Source organism: Ambystoma mexicanum, chromosome 4p (assembly GCF_040938575.1).
Source record: "Ambystoma mexicanum isolate Mex_15411 chromosome 4p, UKY_AmexF1_1, whole genome shotgun sequence".
Taxonomy (NCBI): Eukaryota; Metazoa; Chordata; class Amphibia; order Caudata; family Ambystomatidae; genus Ambystoma; species Ambystoma mexicanum.
In genome coordinates, this window is record NC_090927.1 from 54,531,917 (window position 1) to 54,549,400 (window position 17,484).

Here is a 17,484-nt window from a genome sequence, read left to right on the forward strand (position 1 = left end):
CACTTCACCAAGCCAAGTGAGACCCACAAACAAACAAGGCCTTGCTGTTATCTGGTGGAAATCAATCATGTCTGAAGACAATCCAGACAGTGGAACCCTGAGCCCTTCCTCCAGCTCCACACCTCACCAAGCCACTCACAAAGAAGATACTGGTTCAGAATCATTACAATTACAAGCTCTGCCACCATTTGACATGGCGGACACTAGTAGTCTCGCCCCCAGATGGGCCAGATGGCTCAAAGAACTGCACATTTACATAGATGCATCGGGGGTAAGGGAGGAGCGCCGTCTGAGAGGCATCCTACTCCATTCATTAGGCCCAGTGGTATGTGACATCGTTTTTGAAATGCCTGAATCCAACACGGACACGTTCCAAGGTATCATTGATGCACTGAATGCCTACTTTGCACCACTGCGAAATGTCGACTATGAACGACACATTTTTCACGCGTCAACACAGGAAAGTGGCGAAACCATGGACAATTTCGTAATGCGTCTAAGGAAAAGAGCAAAATATTGCGACTTCGACAAATATTCAACGGATGAAGCACTAAAATCTCAAACCATTGCTGGACGCGCGTCACATGAATTTAGGAAAAAGCTACTTCAGAAAATCAGAACACTTGAAGAAATACTACAACTCGCACGAGCTGACTCCGCTCTAATGCAGCAGACGGAATCTCTAGGTAACATCAAAATTACACAGTCTGCCTCCACTGCTTCAGTATGCCCCATCAGGACATCAAGGGACCCTCACCCTGCAGAACAAAAAAAGTGCTACAGGTGCGGTTTTAAATTTCCACATGTCGGCCCATGTCCTGCCATCGGACACAACTGCGACAAGTGCGGAGGTGAAAATCACTTCCAATCAGTGTGTAGAAACATCAACTTCTTCCAGCCAGGGGACACAAACAGGGACACACGGAGGCAAGATCAAAACTCGGCAAGAGACAGCTCAAGATCCCGCAAGAGACATTCACCCACAGTCTCCAGACATAAATCTCAATATTCATCACGCGACACCCCGCGAGAGGAGAGAAGGCGGGAAGAAAGAAGAGAATATTCAAGACACACCAATACCAGACATGATTCGCAACAACGACACTCCAGACAAAAGATCAGATATCTAGAAAATTCACCTCACAGAAGACGGGAGTCTCAGTCGTCCTCATCCAGCGGAGACAGGAAAAGGGGATATGTACACGCTATTGGGAACAGCATAGCTGCGGAATACAGCCCCACTCTGCTACTACAAGTAAATGGACAAAACAAAGAATTTCTGATTGACACGGGAGCGACAGTCAATGTCATAAATGATGAAACATACAAATTACTCACCTACAAGAAGGCACTGAAAGAAGCAGACGCATTGACTTACCCGTACGGCTCTAACAAGCCACTCAATTGCCAAGGGATGTTTACTGCCCACTGTCAATACAAAGACAAGAGTCAAAAGATCAAAATGTATGTCATAAAAGGGGATGTACCAGGCGGCAGCATCCTAAGCTTCAAATCGGCAATTCAAATGGGACTCATTCAAATAATGCATCAAATAATGTCGGCATACACGACTAGCCCAAAGGACATGATGACAAAAATGTTCCCGTCCCTGTTCACAGGCCTAGGAAAATTGAAGGACAAACAAGTCAAGTTGCATATCAATCCGCAGGTCCCTCCTATAGCGCAACATTACAGGGGCATACCCCTCAACATACAAAGACATGTAGAGGATGAAATTCAGTCACTCTTACAGCAGGATATCATAGAACCAGCATCGGGACCAATTCCGTGGGTGTCCCCCATTGTGCCTGTGCCGAAGAAGGACAACAAGGACAGCATTCGCATATGCGTTGACATGAGGGCCCCAAACGTGGCCATAGAGCGAGAACGACACCTTGCCCCAAGAATGACTGATATGATGCACCTACTGCATGGCTCCAAAGTATTTTCAAAGTTAGATTTAAATAAGGGATACCATCAGCTGGAGTTACACCCTGACTCAAGATATATCACCACTTTCTCAACCCACCTGGGTTTGTTCAGATATAAAAGACTCAGCTTTGGGGTATCTTCAGCTGCAGAAATCTTTCAGAACGAAATACACCAGGTGATAAAGCACATTCCCAATTGTCTAAACTATTCTGACGATATATTAATTTTCGGCACCACGCAAGACAGCCACGATGACACACTAAGGAGAGTCTGCATGGCGCTAGAGAACGCCCATCTCACACTCAACCCAGACAAATGTGAGATTAGCAAATCCACTCTCAAATTCTTCGGACATATCTTCTCAAAAGATGGTCTAAAACTAGATCCGGAAAAGGTCCAAGCACTGGTAGAGACCCCTACACCCACGTCAGTCTCAGCAGTACGCTCATTCCTGGGAATGGCGAGCTACTGTACTCGATATATCCAACACTTTGCCTCCGTGAGCATGCCCCTACGACTGCTCACTGGGAAGAATCAAGAATTCCAATGGTCTGACACCTGCGAAGAAGCATTTCAAGAAATTAAAAAACGGATTGCAACAGCCTCATGCATGGCTTACTACGACCCCGATCTTGACACGGAACTCACAGTAGACGCCAGCCCAGTTGGGTTAGGAGCTATCCTAGCGCAATCCAAACGCGGAGCATCACCTGACTCCCCGAGGAGAATTGTAGCCTATGCAAGCCGAAGCCTCTCCACCACAGAATGTGCGTACTCCCAACCTGAAAAAGAAAGCCTGGCAGTAGTATGGGCGTGCGAACATTACCACTTGTTCCTATATGGACGACCGTTTACCATAATCACGGATCACCAGGCCCTCACCACCATCTATGGCAGACCAACAGCCAAAATGCCACCACGCATCGCCAGATGGGGTCTGAGACTACAAGAGTACTCATTCAAAATAATACACCACCCGGGCAAGGACAACAATCCCGCAGACTTTCTGTCGCAATATCCACTTTCGGCTCAAGATGAGCGGCAATCACACAAAGCAAACCAATATCTACGCTATCTGATTAACAGTGCTCTACCCAAGTCCATCACCACAGCACAACTGCTGGAGGCGACACAGAAAGACCATCTGCTCCAGACGGTACAGTCATGTCTAAAATCCAACTAGTGGCAGAACAGACAGAGAGGGGCATCACTCCTGTCCACGGAGGAGGAACAACACTTTCGCACATTCAAACTCGTCCGTGACACCCTGTCCACATCACCGGAAGGCCTACTATTAAAGGAAAACAGAATAGTTATTCCTGCAGCCCTGCAGAACCAGCTATTGGACATTGCACACGCTGGACACAGGGGGATAGTATCAACCAAAAGACAATTAAGAACAAAAGTGTGGTTCCCATCCATAGACGAGCGGGTGGAACAGCTACTAAAGAAATGTCTACCATGCCAGGCGGTGGCACCTCGCACATTTCCAGAACCAGTTCAAGCATCTGTGATGCCTCTGCAGGTGTGGGACGAAGTAGCAGTGGACATGTTTGGGCCTCTGGCAAACGGCAAATATGTGCTAGTGATCATAGAGGAAATGTCGCAATTCCCAGAGGTTCACCTGATCCACTCGACTAGTGCACAAGCCGTCATACCAGCACTGGACAAAACCTTTGTGGACTATGGCATTCCCTCCAGAGTCAAATCAGATAATGGACCTCCTTTCACTGGAAATGACTTTGCAATGTTTGCACAACACCTAGGATTTCAGCACCACAAAGTCACACCACTTTGGCCTCAAGCAAATGGAATGGTGGAACGTTTTATGGGAAATCTCAAACGCACGCTCCAGATTTGTTCCATCACAAATGGATCGTTCATGCAAGCCATCTGCACATTGCTGCGGGAATACCGGAATACGCCTCACAGCTCTACAGGTGAATGCCCATCAATGCTAATGTTCGACGTGTCATCAAAACAAGGCTCCCTCACTACACACGAGCCAAGGCCGCAGACTTGCATGCAAAGAACGCCAGAAGCAAAGACTGAGAGAGCAAAGACAAAATGAAGAAATATGCAGATGCAAGGAGACAGGCCAGACCGAGCCAAATCGGAGTTGGGGATCAAGTATTAGTAAGACAAAAACAAGTCACGAAGGATATGCCTGCCTTCAAGCCGGACCCCATGATAATAACCCTCGATGATAACGGCAGCCAGCTCACAGGGCACGGTCACCAGGAACTCATCTTTCTTCAGGACATTTAATAACACGGACAACCCCGTCAGCACTTCAACGCCACTGCCAAATGACTCTTCAGAGATAGACTCTGAGTATCATGAAGAGGACAGAGATGCTGACGATAGCAGCAGTGATAGTGACGGCACCCCAGTGAACCAGGCCCCACCTCTGCGCAGCCCATCCAAACGGGTCATTCGCAGACCCACGAGATGGATTGAGGAATTCAACTGAACACTAGTAAATTGTTTGTTAAGGAGGGGGGAGATGTAATGTCCTACTTCCATTGTTGTTATTGTGTTTGAGAGGAACAGTCCTCTGTTTATTGCAGTTACGAGTGGGCTGCGACCCACGTGATTGGGAAGGCGGGATTACCGCCAGTTCGGCAGTTCGAGTTAAATTAAAGACCTGTCAAGACGTTCCTGTCTCAGCTCCTGATTTATTTGGCCTGCTTTATATTGCCTCACTTTGTTTCTCCTGTTGCCGCGCTGCGGCCAGCGACGTCAACAGCCTGACCTTCAACAGGACGTAGGGGTTTGGAGTGATATGATTACATATTACAAAGCCATTGTCTACCTTAATCAAAGTTAACAAGCCCAACTCCCCCTTACAAACAAGCCTGAAAAAGGGGCGGCCCAACTCCTCCTTACAAACAAGCCTGAAAAAGGGGCGGCCCAACTCCTCCTTACAAACAAGCCTGAAAAAGGGCGGCCCAACTCCTCCTTACAAACAAGCCTGAAAAAGGGGCGGCCCAACTCCTCCTTACAAACAAGCCTGAAAAAGGGGCGGCCCAACTCCTCCTTACAAACAAGCCTGAAAAAGGGGCGGCCCAACTCCTCCTTACAAACAAGCTTGAAAAAGGGCGGCCCAACTCCTCCTTACAAACAAGCCTGAAAAAGGGGCGGCCCAACTCCTCCTTACAAACAAGCCTGAAAAAGGGGCGGCCCAACTCCTCCTTACAAACAAGCCTGAAAAAGGGCGGCCCAACTCCCCCTTACAAACAAGCCTGAAAAAGGGCGGCCCAACTCCTCCTTACAAACAAGCCCTTTCCCCTTACAAACAAGCCTGAAAAAGGGCGGCCCAACTCCTCCTTACAAACAAGCCTGAAAAAGGGCGGCCCAACTCCCCCTTACAAACAAGCCTGAAAAAGGGGCGGCCCAACTCCTCCTTACAAACAAGCCTGAAAAAGGGCGGCCCAACTCCCCCTTACAAACAAGCCTGAAAAAGGGCGGCCCAACTCCTCCTTACAAACAAGCCTGAAAAAGGGCGGCCCAACTCCCCCTTACAAATAAGCCTGAAAAAGGGCGGCCCAACTCCCCCTTACAAACAAGCCTGAAAAAGGGGTGGCCCAACTCCTCCTTACAAACAAGCCTGAAAAAGGGTGGCCCAACTCCCCCTTACAAACAAGCCTGAAAAAGGGGCGGCCCAACTCCTCCTTACAAACAAGCCTGAAAAAGGGCAGCCCAACTCCCCCTTACAAACAAGCCTGAAAAAGGGGCGGCCCAACTCCCCCTTACAAACAAGCCTGAAAAAGGGCGGCCCAACTCCCCCTTACAAACAAGCCTGAAAAAGGGCGGCCCAACTCCTCCTTACAAACAAGCCTGAAAAAGGGCGGCCCAACTCCCCCTTACAAACAAGCCTGAAAAAGGGCGGCCCAACTCCCCCTTACACACAAGCCTGAAAAAGGGCGGCCCAACTCCCCCTTTCAAACAAGCCTGAAAAAGGGCGGCCCACTCCCCCTTACAAACAAGCCTGAAAAAGGGCGCCCCAACTCCCCCTTACAAACAAGCCTGAAAAAGGGGCAGCCCAACTCCCCCTTTCAAACAAGCCTGAAAAAGGGCGGCCCACTCCCCCTTACAAACAAGCCTGAAAAAGGGCGCCCCAACTCCTCCTCACAAACAAGCCTGAAAAAGGGCGGCCCAACTCCTCCTTACAAACAAGCCTGAAAAAGGGGCGTCCCAACTCCTACTTACAAACAAGCCTGAAAAAGGGGCGGCCCAACTCCTCCTTACAAACAAGCCTGAAAAAGGGTGGCCCAACTCCCCCTTACAAACAAGCCTGAAAAAGGGGCGGCCCAACTCCTCCTTACAAACAAGCCTGAAAAAGGGCGGCCCAACTCCCCCTTACAAACAAGCCTGAAAAAGGGGCGGCCCAACTCCCCCTTACAAACAAGCCTGAAAAAGGGCAGCCCAACTCCCCCTTACAAACAAGCCTGAAAAAGGGCGGCCCAACTCCTCCTTGCAAACAAGCCTGATAAAGGGCGGCCCAACTCCCCCTTACAAACAAGCCTGAAAAAGGGTGGCCCAACTCCCCCTTACAAACAAGCCTGAAAAAGGGCGGCCCAACTCCCCCTTTCAAACAAGCCTGAAAAAGGGCGGCCCACTCTCCCTTACAAACAAGCCTGAAAAAGGGCGCCCCAACTCCCCCTTACAAACAAGCCTGAAAAAGGGGCAGCCCAACTCCCCCTTTCAAACAAGCCTGAAAAAGGGCGGCCCACTCCCCCTTACAAACAAGCCTGAAAAAGGGTGCCCCAACTCCTCCTCACAAACAAGCCTGAAAAAGGGCGGCCCAACTCCTCCTTACAAACAAGCCTGAAAAAGGGCAGCCCACTACCCCTTACAAACAAGCCTGAAAAAGGGGCGGCCCAACTCCCCCTTACAAACAAGCCTGAAAAAGGGGCGGCCCAACTCCCCCTTACAAACAAGCCTGAAAAAGGGGCGGCCCAACTCCTCCTTACAAACAAGCCTGAAAAAGGGGCGGCCCAACTCCTCCTTACAAACAAGCCTGGAAAAGGGCGGCCCAACTCCCCCTTACAAACAAGCCTGAAAAAGGGGCGGCCCAAATCCTCCTTACAAACAAGCCTGACAAAGGGGCACCCCAACTCCTCCTTACAAACAAGCCTGAAAAAGGGCGGCCCAACTCCCCCTTACAAACAAGCCTGAAAAAGGGGCGGCCCAACTCCTCCTTACAAACAAGCCTGAAAAAGGGCGGCCCAACTCCCCCTTACAAACAAGCCTGAAAAAGGGCGGCCCAACTCCTCCTTACAAACAAGCCTGAAAAAGGGCGGCCCAACTCCCCCTTACAAACAAGCCTGAAAAAGGGCGGCCCACTCCCCCTTATCAACAGGATTGAGGAGCGCTTCACACCCCTCACACGAGGTTCTCAGCCAAGTCTCCTGGAAGCACAGAATATAATAAAGCCCCAAAACCTTTGCTTCCTCTGAGAACAATTAAACCGTCGGGATTTCCAGGATCCTATCCGGGTTTTTTCTTGGGACCAATACTCGTCAGTCTAACTAGAATTCGGCTTTCCCAATACACCCGCCAACCCACTCCAATTGTTTGTTTTGGGCTTGCTTTTGATCCTGGTTATTTAAACTCAAATTGTTGTCTTGTTTCTGTCGTGGATTTTCCACAGTGAATTTGACAGATGACAAATCTTTCACCGAAGGGTTTGAATGATGCGATGTGGGGATTGCGTTCGTTGGGCCCTGTTGGGAGTGCAGTCCATTCCAGAACCCTCTCCCAGAGGTGAAAACAGGTGTTCCCATGCAGAGGAAAGCTCTGTCCCCTAACCATCCCCAGGGAACATTGGTAGTGGCTGCTGTTAGACCAAGAGCTACCATCTGCCAGCTGCACCAGTACCCAGGCAAGTCACTGGAGGTCTAGGACTCCTACAGGTGCCAGCCAGATCCCTAGAATGGGAGTGAAGAGGGAAAGGAGTCCTTTTGTCCCAGAGCCTCTGGAATGGGTACGCACCAGTAGAGAAGTCAACGCTGCTGTAAGCCTGTATTTCTCCTCACCGAACTGTCTGCGAGTCCAAGTCAACTGCATTCAATGTCTTTGAACCATGTAGGACCCGTGGTGCTGCCTTTGGCACATATGTCGGGATGCCGATGCTTGGGGACCGAGATAGAAGGGGTGCTGGAAGCAATTTATTATCAGAATGTCTTCCCCTCTGCCTTCCTTGTCTTTCCCTACCTTATCTTTCCTATCCTTCCCTTCACTTCCCTTGCACACGCCGTTACTGCACCCACATTCACATATCACACCAACACTCGCACACCGCGGCCGCACTCACATGCCTCGCCCACACTCACATATAAAACTCACATATCACACCCACAATCAAATCTCCCCCAAACTCACATATCACACCCACACTCACATATCACACCCACACTCACATACCTCATCCACACTCACATATCACACCCACACTCACATACCTCATCCAAACTCACATATCACACCCACACTCACATATCACACCCACACTCACATACCTCATCCACACTCACATATAACACCCACACTCACATACCTCATCCACACTCACATGCCTCGCCCACACTCACAGATACCACCCACAATCACATCTCCCCCAAACTCACATATCACACCCACACTCACATATCACACCCACACTCACATACCTCATCCACACTCACATATCACACCCACACTCACATACCTCATCCAAATTCACATATCACACCCAGACTCACATATCACACCCACACTCACATACGTCATCCACACTCACATATCACACCCACACTCACATACCTCATCCACACTCACACATCACACCCACACTCACATCTCACACTCACATACCTCATCCACACTCACACTCACATATCACACCCACACTCACACATCACACCCACATTCACATATCACACCAACACACCCACACCGCGGTCACACTCACATGCCTCGCCAACACTCACATATACCACCCACAATCACATCTCCCCAAACTCACATATCACACCCACACTCACATATCACACCCACACTCACATACCTCATCCACACTCACATATCACACCCACACTCACATACCTCATCCAAACTCACATATCACACCCACACTCACATATCACACCCACACTCACATACCTCATCCACACTCACATATCACACCCACACACCTCATCCACACTCACATACATCATCCACACTCACATATCACACCCACACTCACATACCTCATCCACACTCACACATCACACCCACACTCACATACCTCCTCCACACTCACACTCACATATCACACCCACACTCACACATCACACCCACATTCACATATCACACCAACACTCCCACACCGCGACCGCACTCACATGCCTCGCCCACACTCACATATACCACCCACAATCACATCTCCCCCAAACTCACATATCAAACCCACACTCACATATCACACCCACACTCACATACCTTATCCACACTCACATATCACACCCACACTCACATACCTCATCCAAACTCACATATCACACCCACACTCACATATCACACCCACACTCACATACCTCATCCACACTCACATATCACACCCACACTCACACATCACACCCACACTCACATACCTCATCCACATTCACATATCACACCCACACTCACATATCACACCCACACTCACATACCTCATCCACACTCACACATCACACCCACACTCACATATCACATCCACACTCACATTCCTCATCCACACTCACATTCCTCATCCACACTCACATCACACCCACACTCACATACCTCATCCACACTCACACATCACATCCACACTCACACATCACACCCACACTCACATACCTCATCCACACTCACACTCACATATCACACCCACACTCACACATCACACCCACACTCACATACCTCACCCACACTCACATATCACACCCACACTCACATACCTCATCCACACTCACATACACACCCACACTCACATACCTCATCCACACTCACATATCACACCCACACTCACATACCTCACCCACACTCACATATCACACCTACACTCACATACCTCATCATCCACACTCACATATCACACCCAAATTTACATATCTTTACCATCACTGTGAAGTGAGCCACCCCCGTCCGCCCTTTGCGTCACTCTTATTTTCTTTGATATCATTCAGAAACCCTTGGAGGAATACATCTTAGTTGTTGATACACACAGGCGGTCCTGCACATTCTTCACACTGGACTGCAAAAGGAGAGTGTTGCGCAAACCAACATATGTGCTCCTAGGTTACGTACCCAAGTGTCTGCAGCTTGCTGCGTCTCAAGCCCTCGCACAGCTGGGCCACTCCAGAATCCCCCAGTTCATTATCAGCCAGGTCCAAATCCACGAGATGCTGATTCACACGGAAGACTGAGGAGAAATATGCACAGGAAGACTCGGTCAGGGAGCAGCGATCCATCCTGCAGAGAACACAGAGACTCAGAGTCAGGTCATGCAAGAGTCTTCCAAGTCAATTACACAGGACACTCCTGCTACCTCTGCCAAGCTGCCAGTAGAAAGAATGGGCCTCGATCTGGATTGGCGTTTATTATTCAACAAGATCAGATCTGGGAGAGATGGGTGCGGATGGTGGGCGTGGGCATGAGGGAGCCAGTAGCGAGGCAGCTTTTGGTGCCAGAGGGGGCGGATAATAGGGCACACATGGGAGCAGTGAGCACCGGGGGGACAAGGGGGCAGCCACCCCCTTACACCCACCCTGGCTCCGCCACCCTGGCTCCGACACACCTGTTACACAGCCCCATCAAGGATGGGCTGTGTAACAGGTGTGTACAAAGGGGCGTCTGATGCCACTGAACAGGGGTGGTGTTTGGTCTTCTTATTTAGGGTGTGCATTCATGCCAGTTAACTCTGCTAGCTAGTGTGCTTGTGGGATCTGTGTGTACCTACGCTGGAGGTTGAGTCGCTGGGGGCTTTTCCTTAGCCAATCCATTTAACCTCACTTTACTGCTTAGCGTCTACACCAAGAGTCTGCAAGCTTTGCTGGCCCAGATGTTTTGAACTGCAACTCCCATCTGCCCTAGCCTGCATCGCCAATGGGCGGGAGTCATGGGAGTAATAGTACAAAGCGTCTAGAGTGCCAAAGGTTGCAGACTCCAGCTTCTGTTTCCTTGCCCAGGCTTGTGTGAGGCCTGGCTACCTGCTCCCTGGGGATCCTCACAGAGGCACCCCTCAAGTCATCCTACTAGGGCCCAGAGATACTCACTCAAGCTTCTGCAGTCTGCAGCCCGGATGTCTGAGGCCTTCACAGAGCTCCTTGGCGCCAGAATCCCCTAGGCGATTGTTTCCAAGGATCAGCTCTGAGAGACACCGAGACAAGCTGAGAGCCGAGGCCAGGTGTCCAGAGCAGGACTCTGTGAGAGAGCACCCCCAGAGGCTGCAAGAGAGAGAGAGAGAGAGAGAGAGAGGCTGAGGCAGGACACAGCATGGACACCCCAGATGTTACACCCATTGCCCTTCAGATTACTGTCAGCACCCACAAACAGAAACCAGGATTCTGACTAGGAAGGCTTCCAGGGATCTGCTTTCCAATGAATATGGTGTCTTTTTCCACTTTTTATTATCCAAGTGGGGTTGAGTGGGCACAGCTTGAATATATCAAAGATTCGTAAACAACTTATGTAGTTCCAGTTCAATTATTTGGTCCTGTCGCCAGATCTCGCCCCATTCGCACTGCGGGGTGATTCGATATGCTTGCCAAATGTTGACTGGGTTAGGTGTCCCAGGCAACAGGAAGGACCTGTGTGGAAGTCCACTCGAGTAGACTTCCACACAGGTCCTTCCAGTTGTCTGGGACACCTAAACCAGACCAACATTTGGCAAGCATATCCACATTCTACAAATCTGCCCTCTTGCGCAAACCCAAAGCATGAAACAAAGCACTTGGTTCCGAGGACCTGAAATACGAGTTATTTCACAGAAGAGTCATTTAACATAACATTAATGTGCAGTTTTGAGAGCCTTCTCTATTCTTGTACATTCTTTGCTTTGAGTGAAGTTATGTTGTGCACCGTCTGATCTGAAGAGGTTGGCACAGCTGGTCAAGTCTTGGCTTTCACTTTCCTTTCAGCTCCTCGCCCCTCTTCACTGGAACCTGCTCCCTCTGTCACTCTGCTCTATTACCTCTTACTCTCTATTCCGGTGCTCCTTAAAAACTCACCTGCTGCAGTACCCTAATTAATTGTTAATGCCTGTACCTGGTCCATGTTTTGCTCCACTGTTCTTGTGTACTGTTGATCTCCTATGCAATCCATGTTACCTGTAGCTGATCCATGTTTTGCTCCACTGTTCCTGTTTACTGTTGATCTCCTATGCAATCCATGTTACCTGTAGCTGATCCATGTTTTGCTCCACTGTTCCTGTTTACTGTTGATCTCCTATGCAATCCATGTTACCTGTAGCTGATCCATGTTTTGCTTCACTGTTCCTGTTTACTGTTGATCTCCTATGCAATCCATGTTACCTGTAGCTGATCCATGTTTTGCTCCACTGTTCCTGTTTACTGTTGATCTCATATGCAATCCATGTTACCTGTAGCTGATCCATGTTTTGCTCCACTGTTCCTGTTTACTGTTGATCTCCTATGCAATCCATGTTACCTGTAGCTGATCCATGTTTTGCTCCACTGTTCCTGTTTACTGTTGATCTCCTATGCAATCCATGTTAGCTGTAGCTGATCCATGTTTTGCTCCACTGTTCCTGTGTACTGTTGATCTCCTATGCAATCCATGTTACCTGTAGCTGGTCCATGTTTTGCTCCACTGTTCCTGTTTACTGTTGATCTCCTATGCAATCCATGTTACCTGTAGCTGGTCCATGTTTTGCTCCACTGTTCCTGTTTACTGTTGATCTCCTATGCAATCCATGTTACCTGTACCTGGTCCATGTTTTGCTCCACTGTTCCTGTGTACTGTTGATCCCCTATGCAATCCATGTTACCTGTACCTGGTCCATGTTTTGCTCCACTGTTCCTGTTTACTGTTGATCTCCTATGCAATCCATGTTACCTGTACCTGGTCCATGTTTTGCTCCACTGTTCCTGTGTACTGTTGATCTCCTATGCAATCCATGTTACCTGTAGCTGATCCATGTTTTGCTCCACTGTTCCTGTTTACTGTTGATCTCCTATGCAATCCATGTTACCTGTAGCTGATCCATGTTTTGCTCCACTGTTCCTGTTTACTGTTGATCTCCTATGCAATCCATGTTACCTGTAGCTGATCCATGTTTTGCTCCACTGTTCCTGTTTACTGTTGATCTCCTATGCAATCCATGTTACCTGTAGCTGATCCATGTTTTGCTCCACTGTTCCTGTTTACTGTTGATCTCCTATGCAATCCATGTTACCTGTAGCTGATCCATGTTTTGCTCCACTGTTCTTGTGTACTGTTGATCTCTTATGTAAAGCGCTTTGGATAAAGGTGCTATATAAAGAACAATAAAAATACAAAATACAAATACAAAATACAGTGGAATGGTGGTGGGTCCCTTACTGGCTCTTGCTGCCACCCATAACATCTGGACTGTGCTGGAATTCACCTTCCTCGGGCACATGCCCCAGAACGCACAGCCTCACTCATCTCACCTTCACATCACCTCTGCTGGTTAGGCCTTGCCACTTAGCTGTCACCAGGCATCTGCATTGGTGCTCTTTCAGCAGGGGTAGAATAGTTCTGGGCAACACATCATGGTATATTTGCTTCTGCCGTAGCCCCATCCATGCCTGTGTCTTACAAGAGCTATTTCACTTACACACTTACATCTTGCTGCTATTCTATAGCGCTTAAACACCTGATTCATGGAGCGTTTTCCTATGGGATTGCGCCATTGAAAAACGCTTCTGTGAATCAAGCCCAAATGTTCCTCTAGGCATCTTTGAATGAATGGACAATTCTGTGCTAGAATTTGAAATCTCTTGCAAGTGTGGGGTGGAGCATCTTATTCCCCAATGTGGCTCTGTTAAAAGGCCCCCCAGTCTGGGGCTCCATGATCTTGGGGCTTATGTGAGAACTTGACTCCAACTATAAACTTTTTGGCACACAGATGTGAGTCTACCCATTGGTATGAAAAATAACTCTTGGAGTATTCAGTACTTGTGGGTCTAGGACTTTTTCGTGGCTTTGTTGGGGTGATACATATACATCAGTAGCACAAACAGTGGGAAATTCGGTTATCTAAATTCGGTCACATTAAGATGATTTAAAATAATGTATGTACAAAATGCAAAGACTCCAACTAACTGTTGCTAAGTGTACACCCGTATTTAATTTGGGGGTTTATATAGACCCGTAACCACAAATGGAAAGAGTAGGTAAGTGGTATTGGGTAATATGCCTAAACATGTTTTTAAAAGATAGAGAAGCAGAAAAAAAACCTGAAATAAATACCTGCTTTTACGTTACCTGTGAGGTATTGTGGTGCGTAGGGGGTGTTTTATGCGCTAACATGCCCAGAAGGTAATTTATTCTGTTCGTATGTTAGGTATTGTAGTGCGCACTCAATAGGCTTCTCCACATCTTTCTTGTCATTTCTGTCACAGGCGAGTTTGCCATCTGGGGTTTGGTTTGCGCTTGTTTTACAAGCGCAGGCGTAGTATCTGAGGAGCAGGGTTCAGGACCCTGCATCATGCTGGTGCTTGGGTGAAATTTAAAAAAGTCAGGGAAAAAAAGAATTGGGCCGCTCCTCCTGGGTGCTCCTAGTGTATTTAGCTCCATAGGGCATCCGCTGTCCTGCGAGCTTCATGTGTGGAAGTTCCCCACTTCATGTTAGGAGAGACCTCCTGAGAGATGACGGACAGTGGGAGATTTGGGGCGCAGGGGTCATTAAAGTGGCTGTTCCCCTGCGCACAGGAGGTAATTCATAAAATTCTGCGCACAAGTGGCACACGCACGTGCGCCAAAACTCATTTAGGCGCACAGTGTATTCATGGAATTAGACATCCATAACCAACCAGCCGTGGCGCAGAGTGGCGCAGCGACCCTGCAGCAGCGCCAGTTACGCCCCCAACACCACCCTATGCGCCAAAGAAATTGTACAAATCCAGTACCAGGCACAAAGGCCAGTGGACCAGCATACAGCCCCCCAACCACGAAAAACGCGTGCAAATCTCCACGCGCACGCCCCAGAATACACGTACCCCGCTCGCGCTAGGCCAATAGCGTGTAAAACTCCACGTGCACCCCTCGGAATAAACGTACCCCGCTCGTGCAAGGCCAATAGCATGTAAAACTCCACGTGCACCCCTTGGAATACACGTACCCCGCTCGCGTAAGGCCAATAGCGTGTAAAACTCCACGCGCACCCCTCAGAATACACGTATCACGCTCGCGCCAGGTAATTTGCGTGGAAAAAATCACTCCTGTGGTGTGGGCTGGCTGTGGGGCATGGGGAGGGTGGATGTGGTGCCTGTGGGGCATGGGGAGGGTGGATGGGCTGCCTGTGGGGCATGGGGAGGTGGGGCATGGTGAGGGTGGATGGACTGCCTGTGGGGCATAGGGAGGGTGGATGGGCAGACTGGGCGAATTTCGGGGGTGCGCGGGAAGTGTCACACGCGATAGTCCCTGTGCGAGCAGGGTACGTGTATTTGGGGGTACGCGGGGAGTTTCACACGCGATAGGCCTAGCGCGAGCAGGGTACGTGTATTTGGGGGGTACGCGGGGAGTTTCACATGCGACAGGCCCTGTGCGAGCAGGGTATATGTATTAGGGGTGTACGCGGGGAGTTTCACACGCAATAGGCCCTGTACGAGCAGGGTATGTGTATTTGGGGGGGTACGCGGGGAGTTTCACACACGATAGGCCTAGCGCGAGCAGGGTATGTGTATTTGGGGGGTACGCAGAGAGTTTCATACGCGATAGGCCTAGCGCGAGCAGGGCACGTGTATTTGTGGGGTGCGCGTGGAGTTTTACGCGTGATAGGCCCTGTGCGAGCAGGGTACGTGTATCCTGGGGGTGCGTGGGAAGTCATACACGCCATAAGCCTTGGCCAGCGGGCTACGTGTATAGTGAGGGGTGTGCGTGGAGTTTCACACGCGATAGGCCCTGTGCGAGCAGGGTACGTGTATTTGGGGGATATGCGGGGAGTTTCACACGCGATAGGCCTTGGCCAGCGGGCTACGTGTATAGTGAGGGGTGTGCGTGGAGTTCCACATGCAATTTTGCTGGGCGAGCGGGGTACGTGCATTCCTGGGGTGCCCCAATGCGAATTGGCAGTGTGTGTCCTCCCAGGTGAGCCCTCTCCCCCCTCCCATGGCCTGCAAGCAGCCCACAACACAGGGGACTACCCCGCACCCCTGGCCATGCCCCGCAGGCAGACCATCCACCCTCCCCATGCCCCCCAGACAGCCCACATGTCACCATGCACAAGTGAGCACCGACACATGTCCCCCTGAACCCCCACCCACCCAGCAGTGATGGGCACCTGCCAGCAGGCCCCGACTAATGTCCCCCACCCACTCACCCACCCAGCAGTGACGGGCACCTGCCAGCAGGCCCAACTCATGTCCCCCCACCCACTCACCCACCCACCCAGCAGTGATGGGCACCTGCCAGCAGGCCCCAACTCATGTCCCCCCACCCACTCACCCACCCAGCAGTGATGGCACCTGCCAGCAGGCCCCGACTCATGTCCCCCCTACCCACTCACCCACCCACCCAGCAGTGATGGGCACCTGCCAGCAGGCCCCGACTCATGCCCCCCCACTCACCCACCCAACAGTGACGGGCCCCTGCCAGCAGGCCCCAACTCATTTACCCCCCGCAATACGTCATCATGATCCACAATCATGGCCTTCAAATCCCCCTGCACGCCACCCCTGCCCAAAGAACCAACCAAGTATTACATACACCCCACATTGAAATGCCCATTGCATGTATGTACATAAACACATGTTCGTCACACACACACAATGGGTGCCAGTGAATGTGAAAACCCACATCGTGACATGCATGAAACCAATGAGAGAATACCACACATTGAAGTATGAAACAAAAATGTATTAAACTCAAATGCCGTGAATCAAATGAAAACACACAATAATGGAAATAAGAAATAAAATGCAGCATGTTCCAAAATGAGAAAAAATATGAAATCAAAATCCAACAAAATCCAAATGAAAATGTGTCCAAAGTCTCCGTCCCACAAAGCAAATCCAAAGGGAAAGAAATAAGTAAAATACATTGCTCCATGGTGAGAAAAAAAAATAATGATGATAAATCCACTGTTCAGCTATATACAAATTACAAATCCAGGGTCCATGAGCCCAACGATATAAATGAAATCTACCAAATAAATAACTATATACAAAAATGTGGGGCATAGTCCATGCGCCCAAATTAAAGAAAAAAGAAAGGAAACAACACTAATGATCTATATACAATGGCAGCGGGCAAGTCCAACGGCTCACTTGTTGATGTCCCGGGCCAGGGCATCATCGAACTCCTGTTCAATGTCCTGGAGGCAGGCCTGTTCACTGGCCCCAAGGTCTCGCAGGGATA

General features: G+C 49.7%; 1 protein-coding gene across 2 annotated transcripts in view; it reads right to left on the minus strand.

Annotated features, from left to right (window-relative positions):
• LOC138452986 (NACHT, LRR and PYD domains-containing protein 3-like) overlaps positions 1 to 17,484 on the minus strand; it is a 412,210-nt gene that overhangs the window by 94,813 nt on the left and 299,913 nt on the right. For both annotated transcript variants that reach the window (XM_069605366.1, XM_069605365.1), the window contains exons 7-8: positions 11,196 to 11,366; positions 10,228 to 10,392 (exon numbers count right to left, since the gene is read on the minus strand). In XM_069605366.1, the coding sequence (XP_069461467.1) occupies positions 10,228 to 10,392; positions 11,196 to 11,366 (336 nt within the window). The remainder of the gene's footprint in view (positions 1 to 10,227; positions 10,393 to 11,195; positions 11,367 to 17,484) is intronic.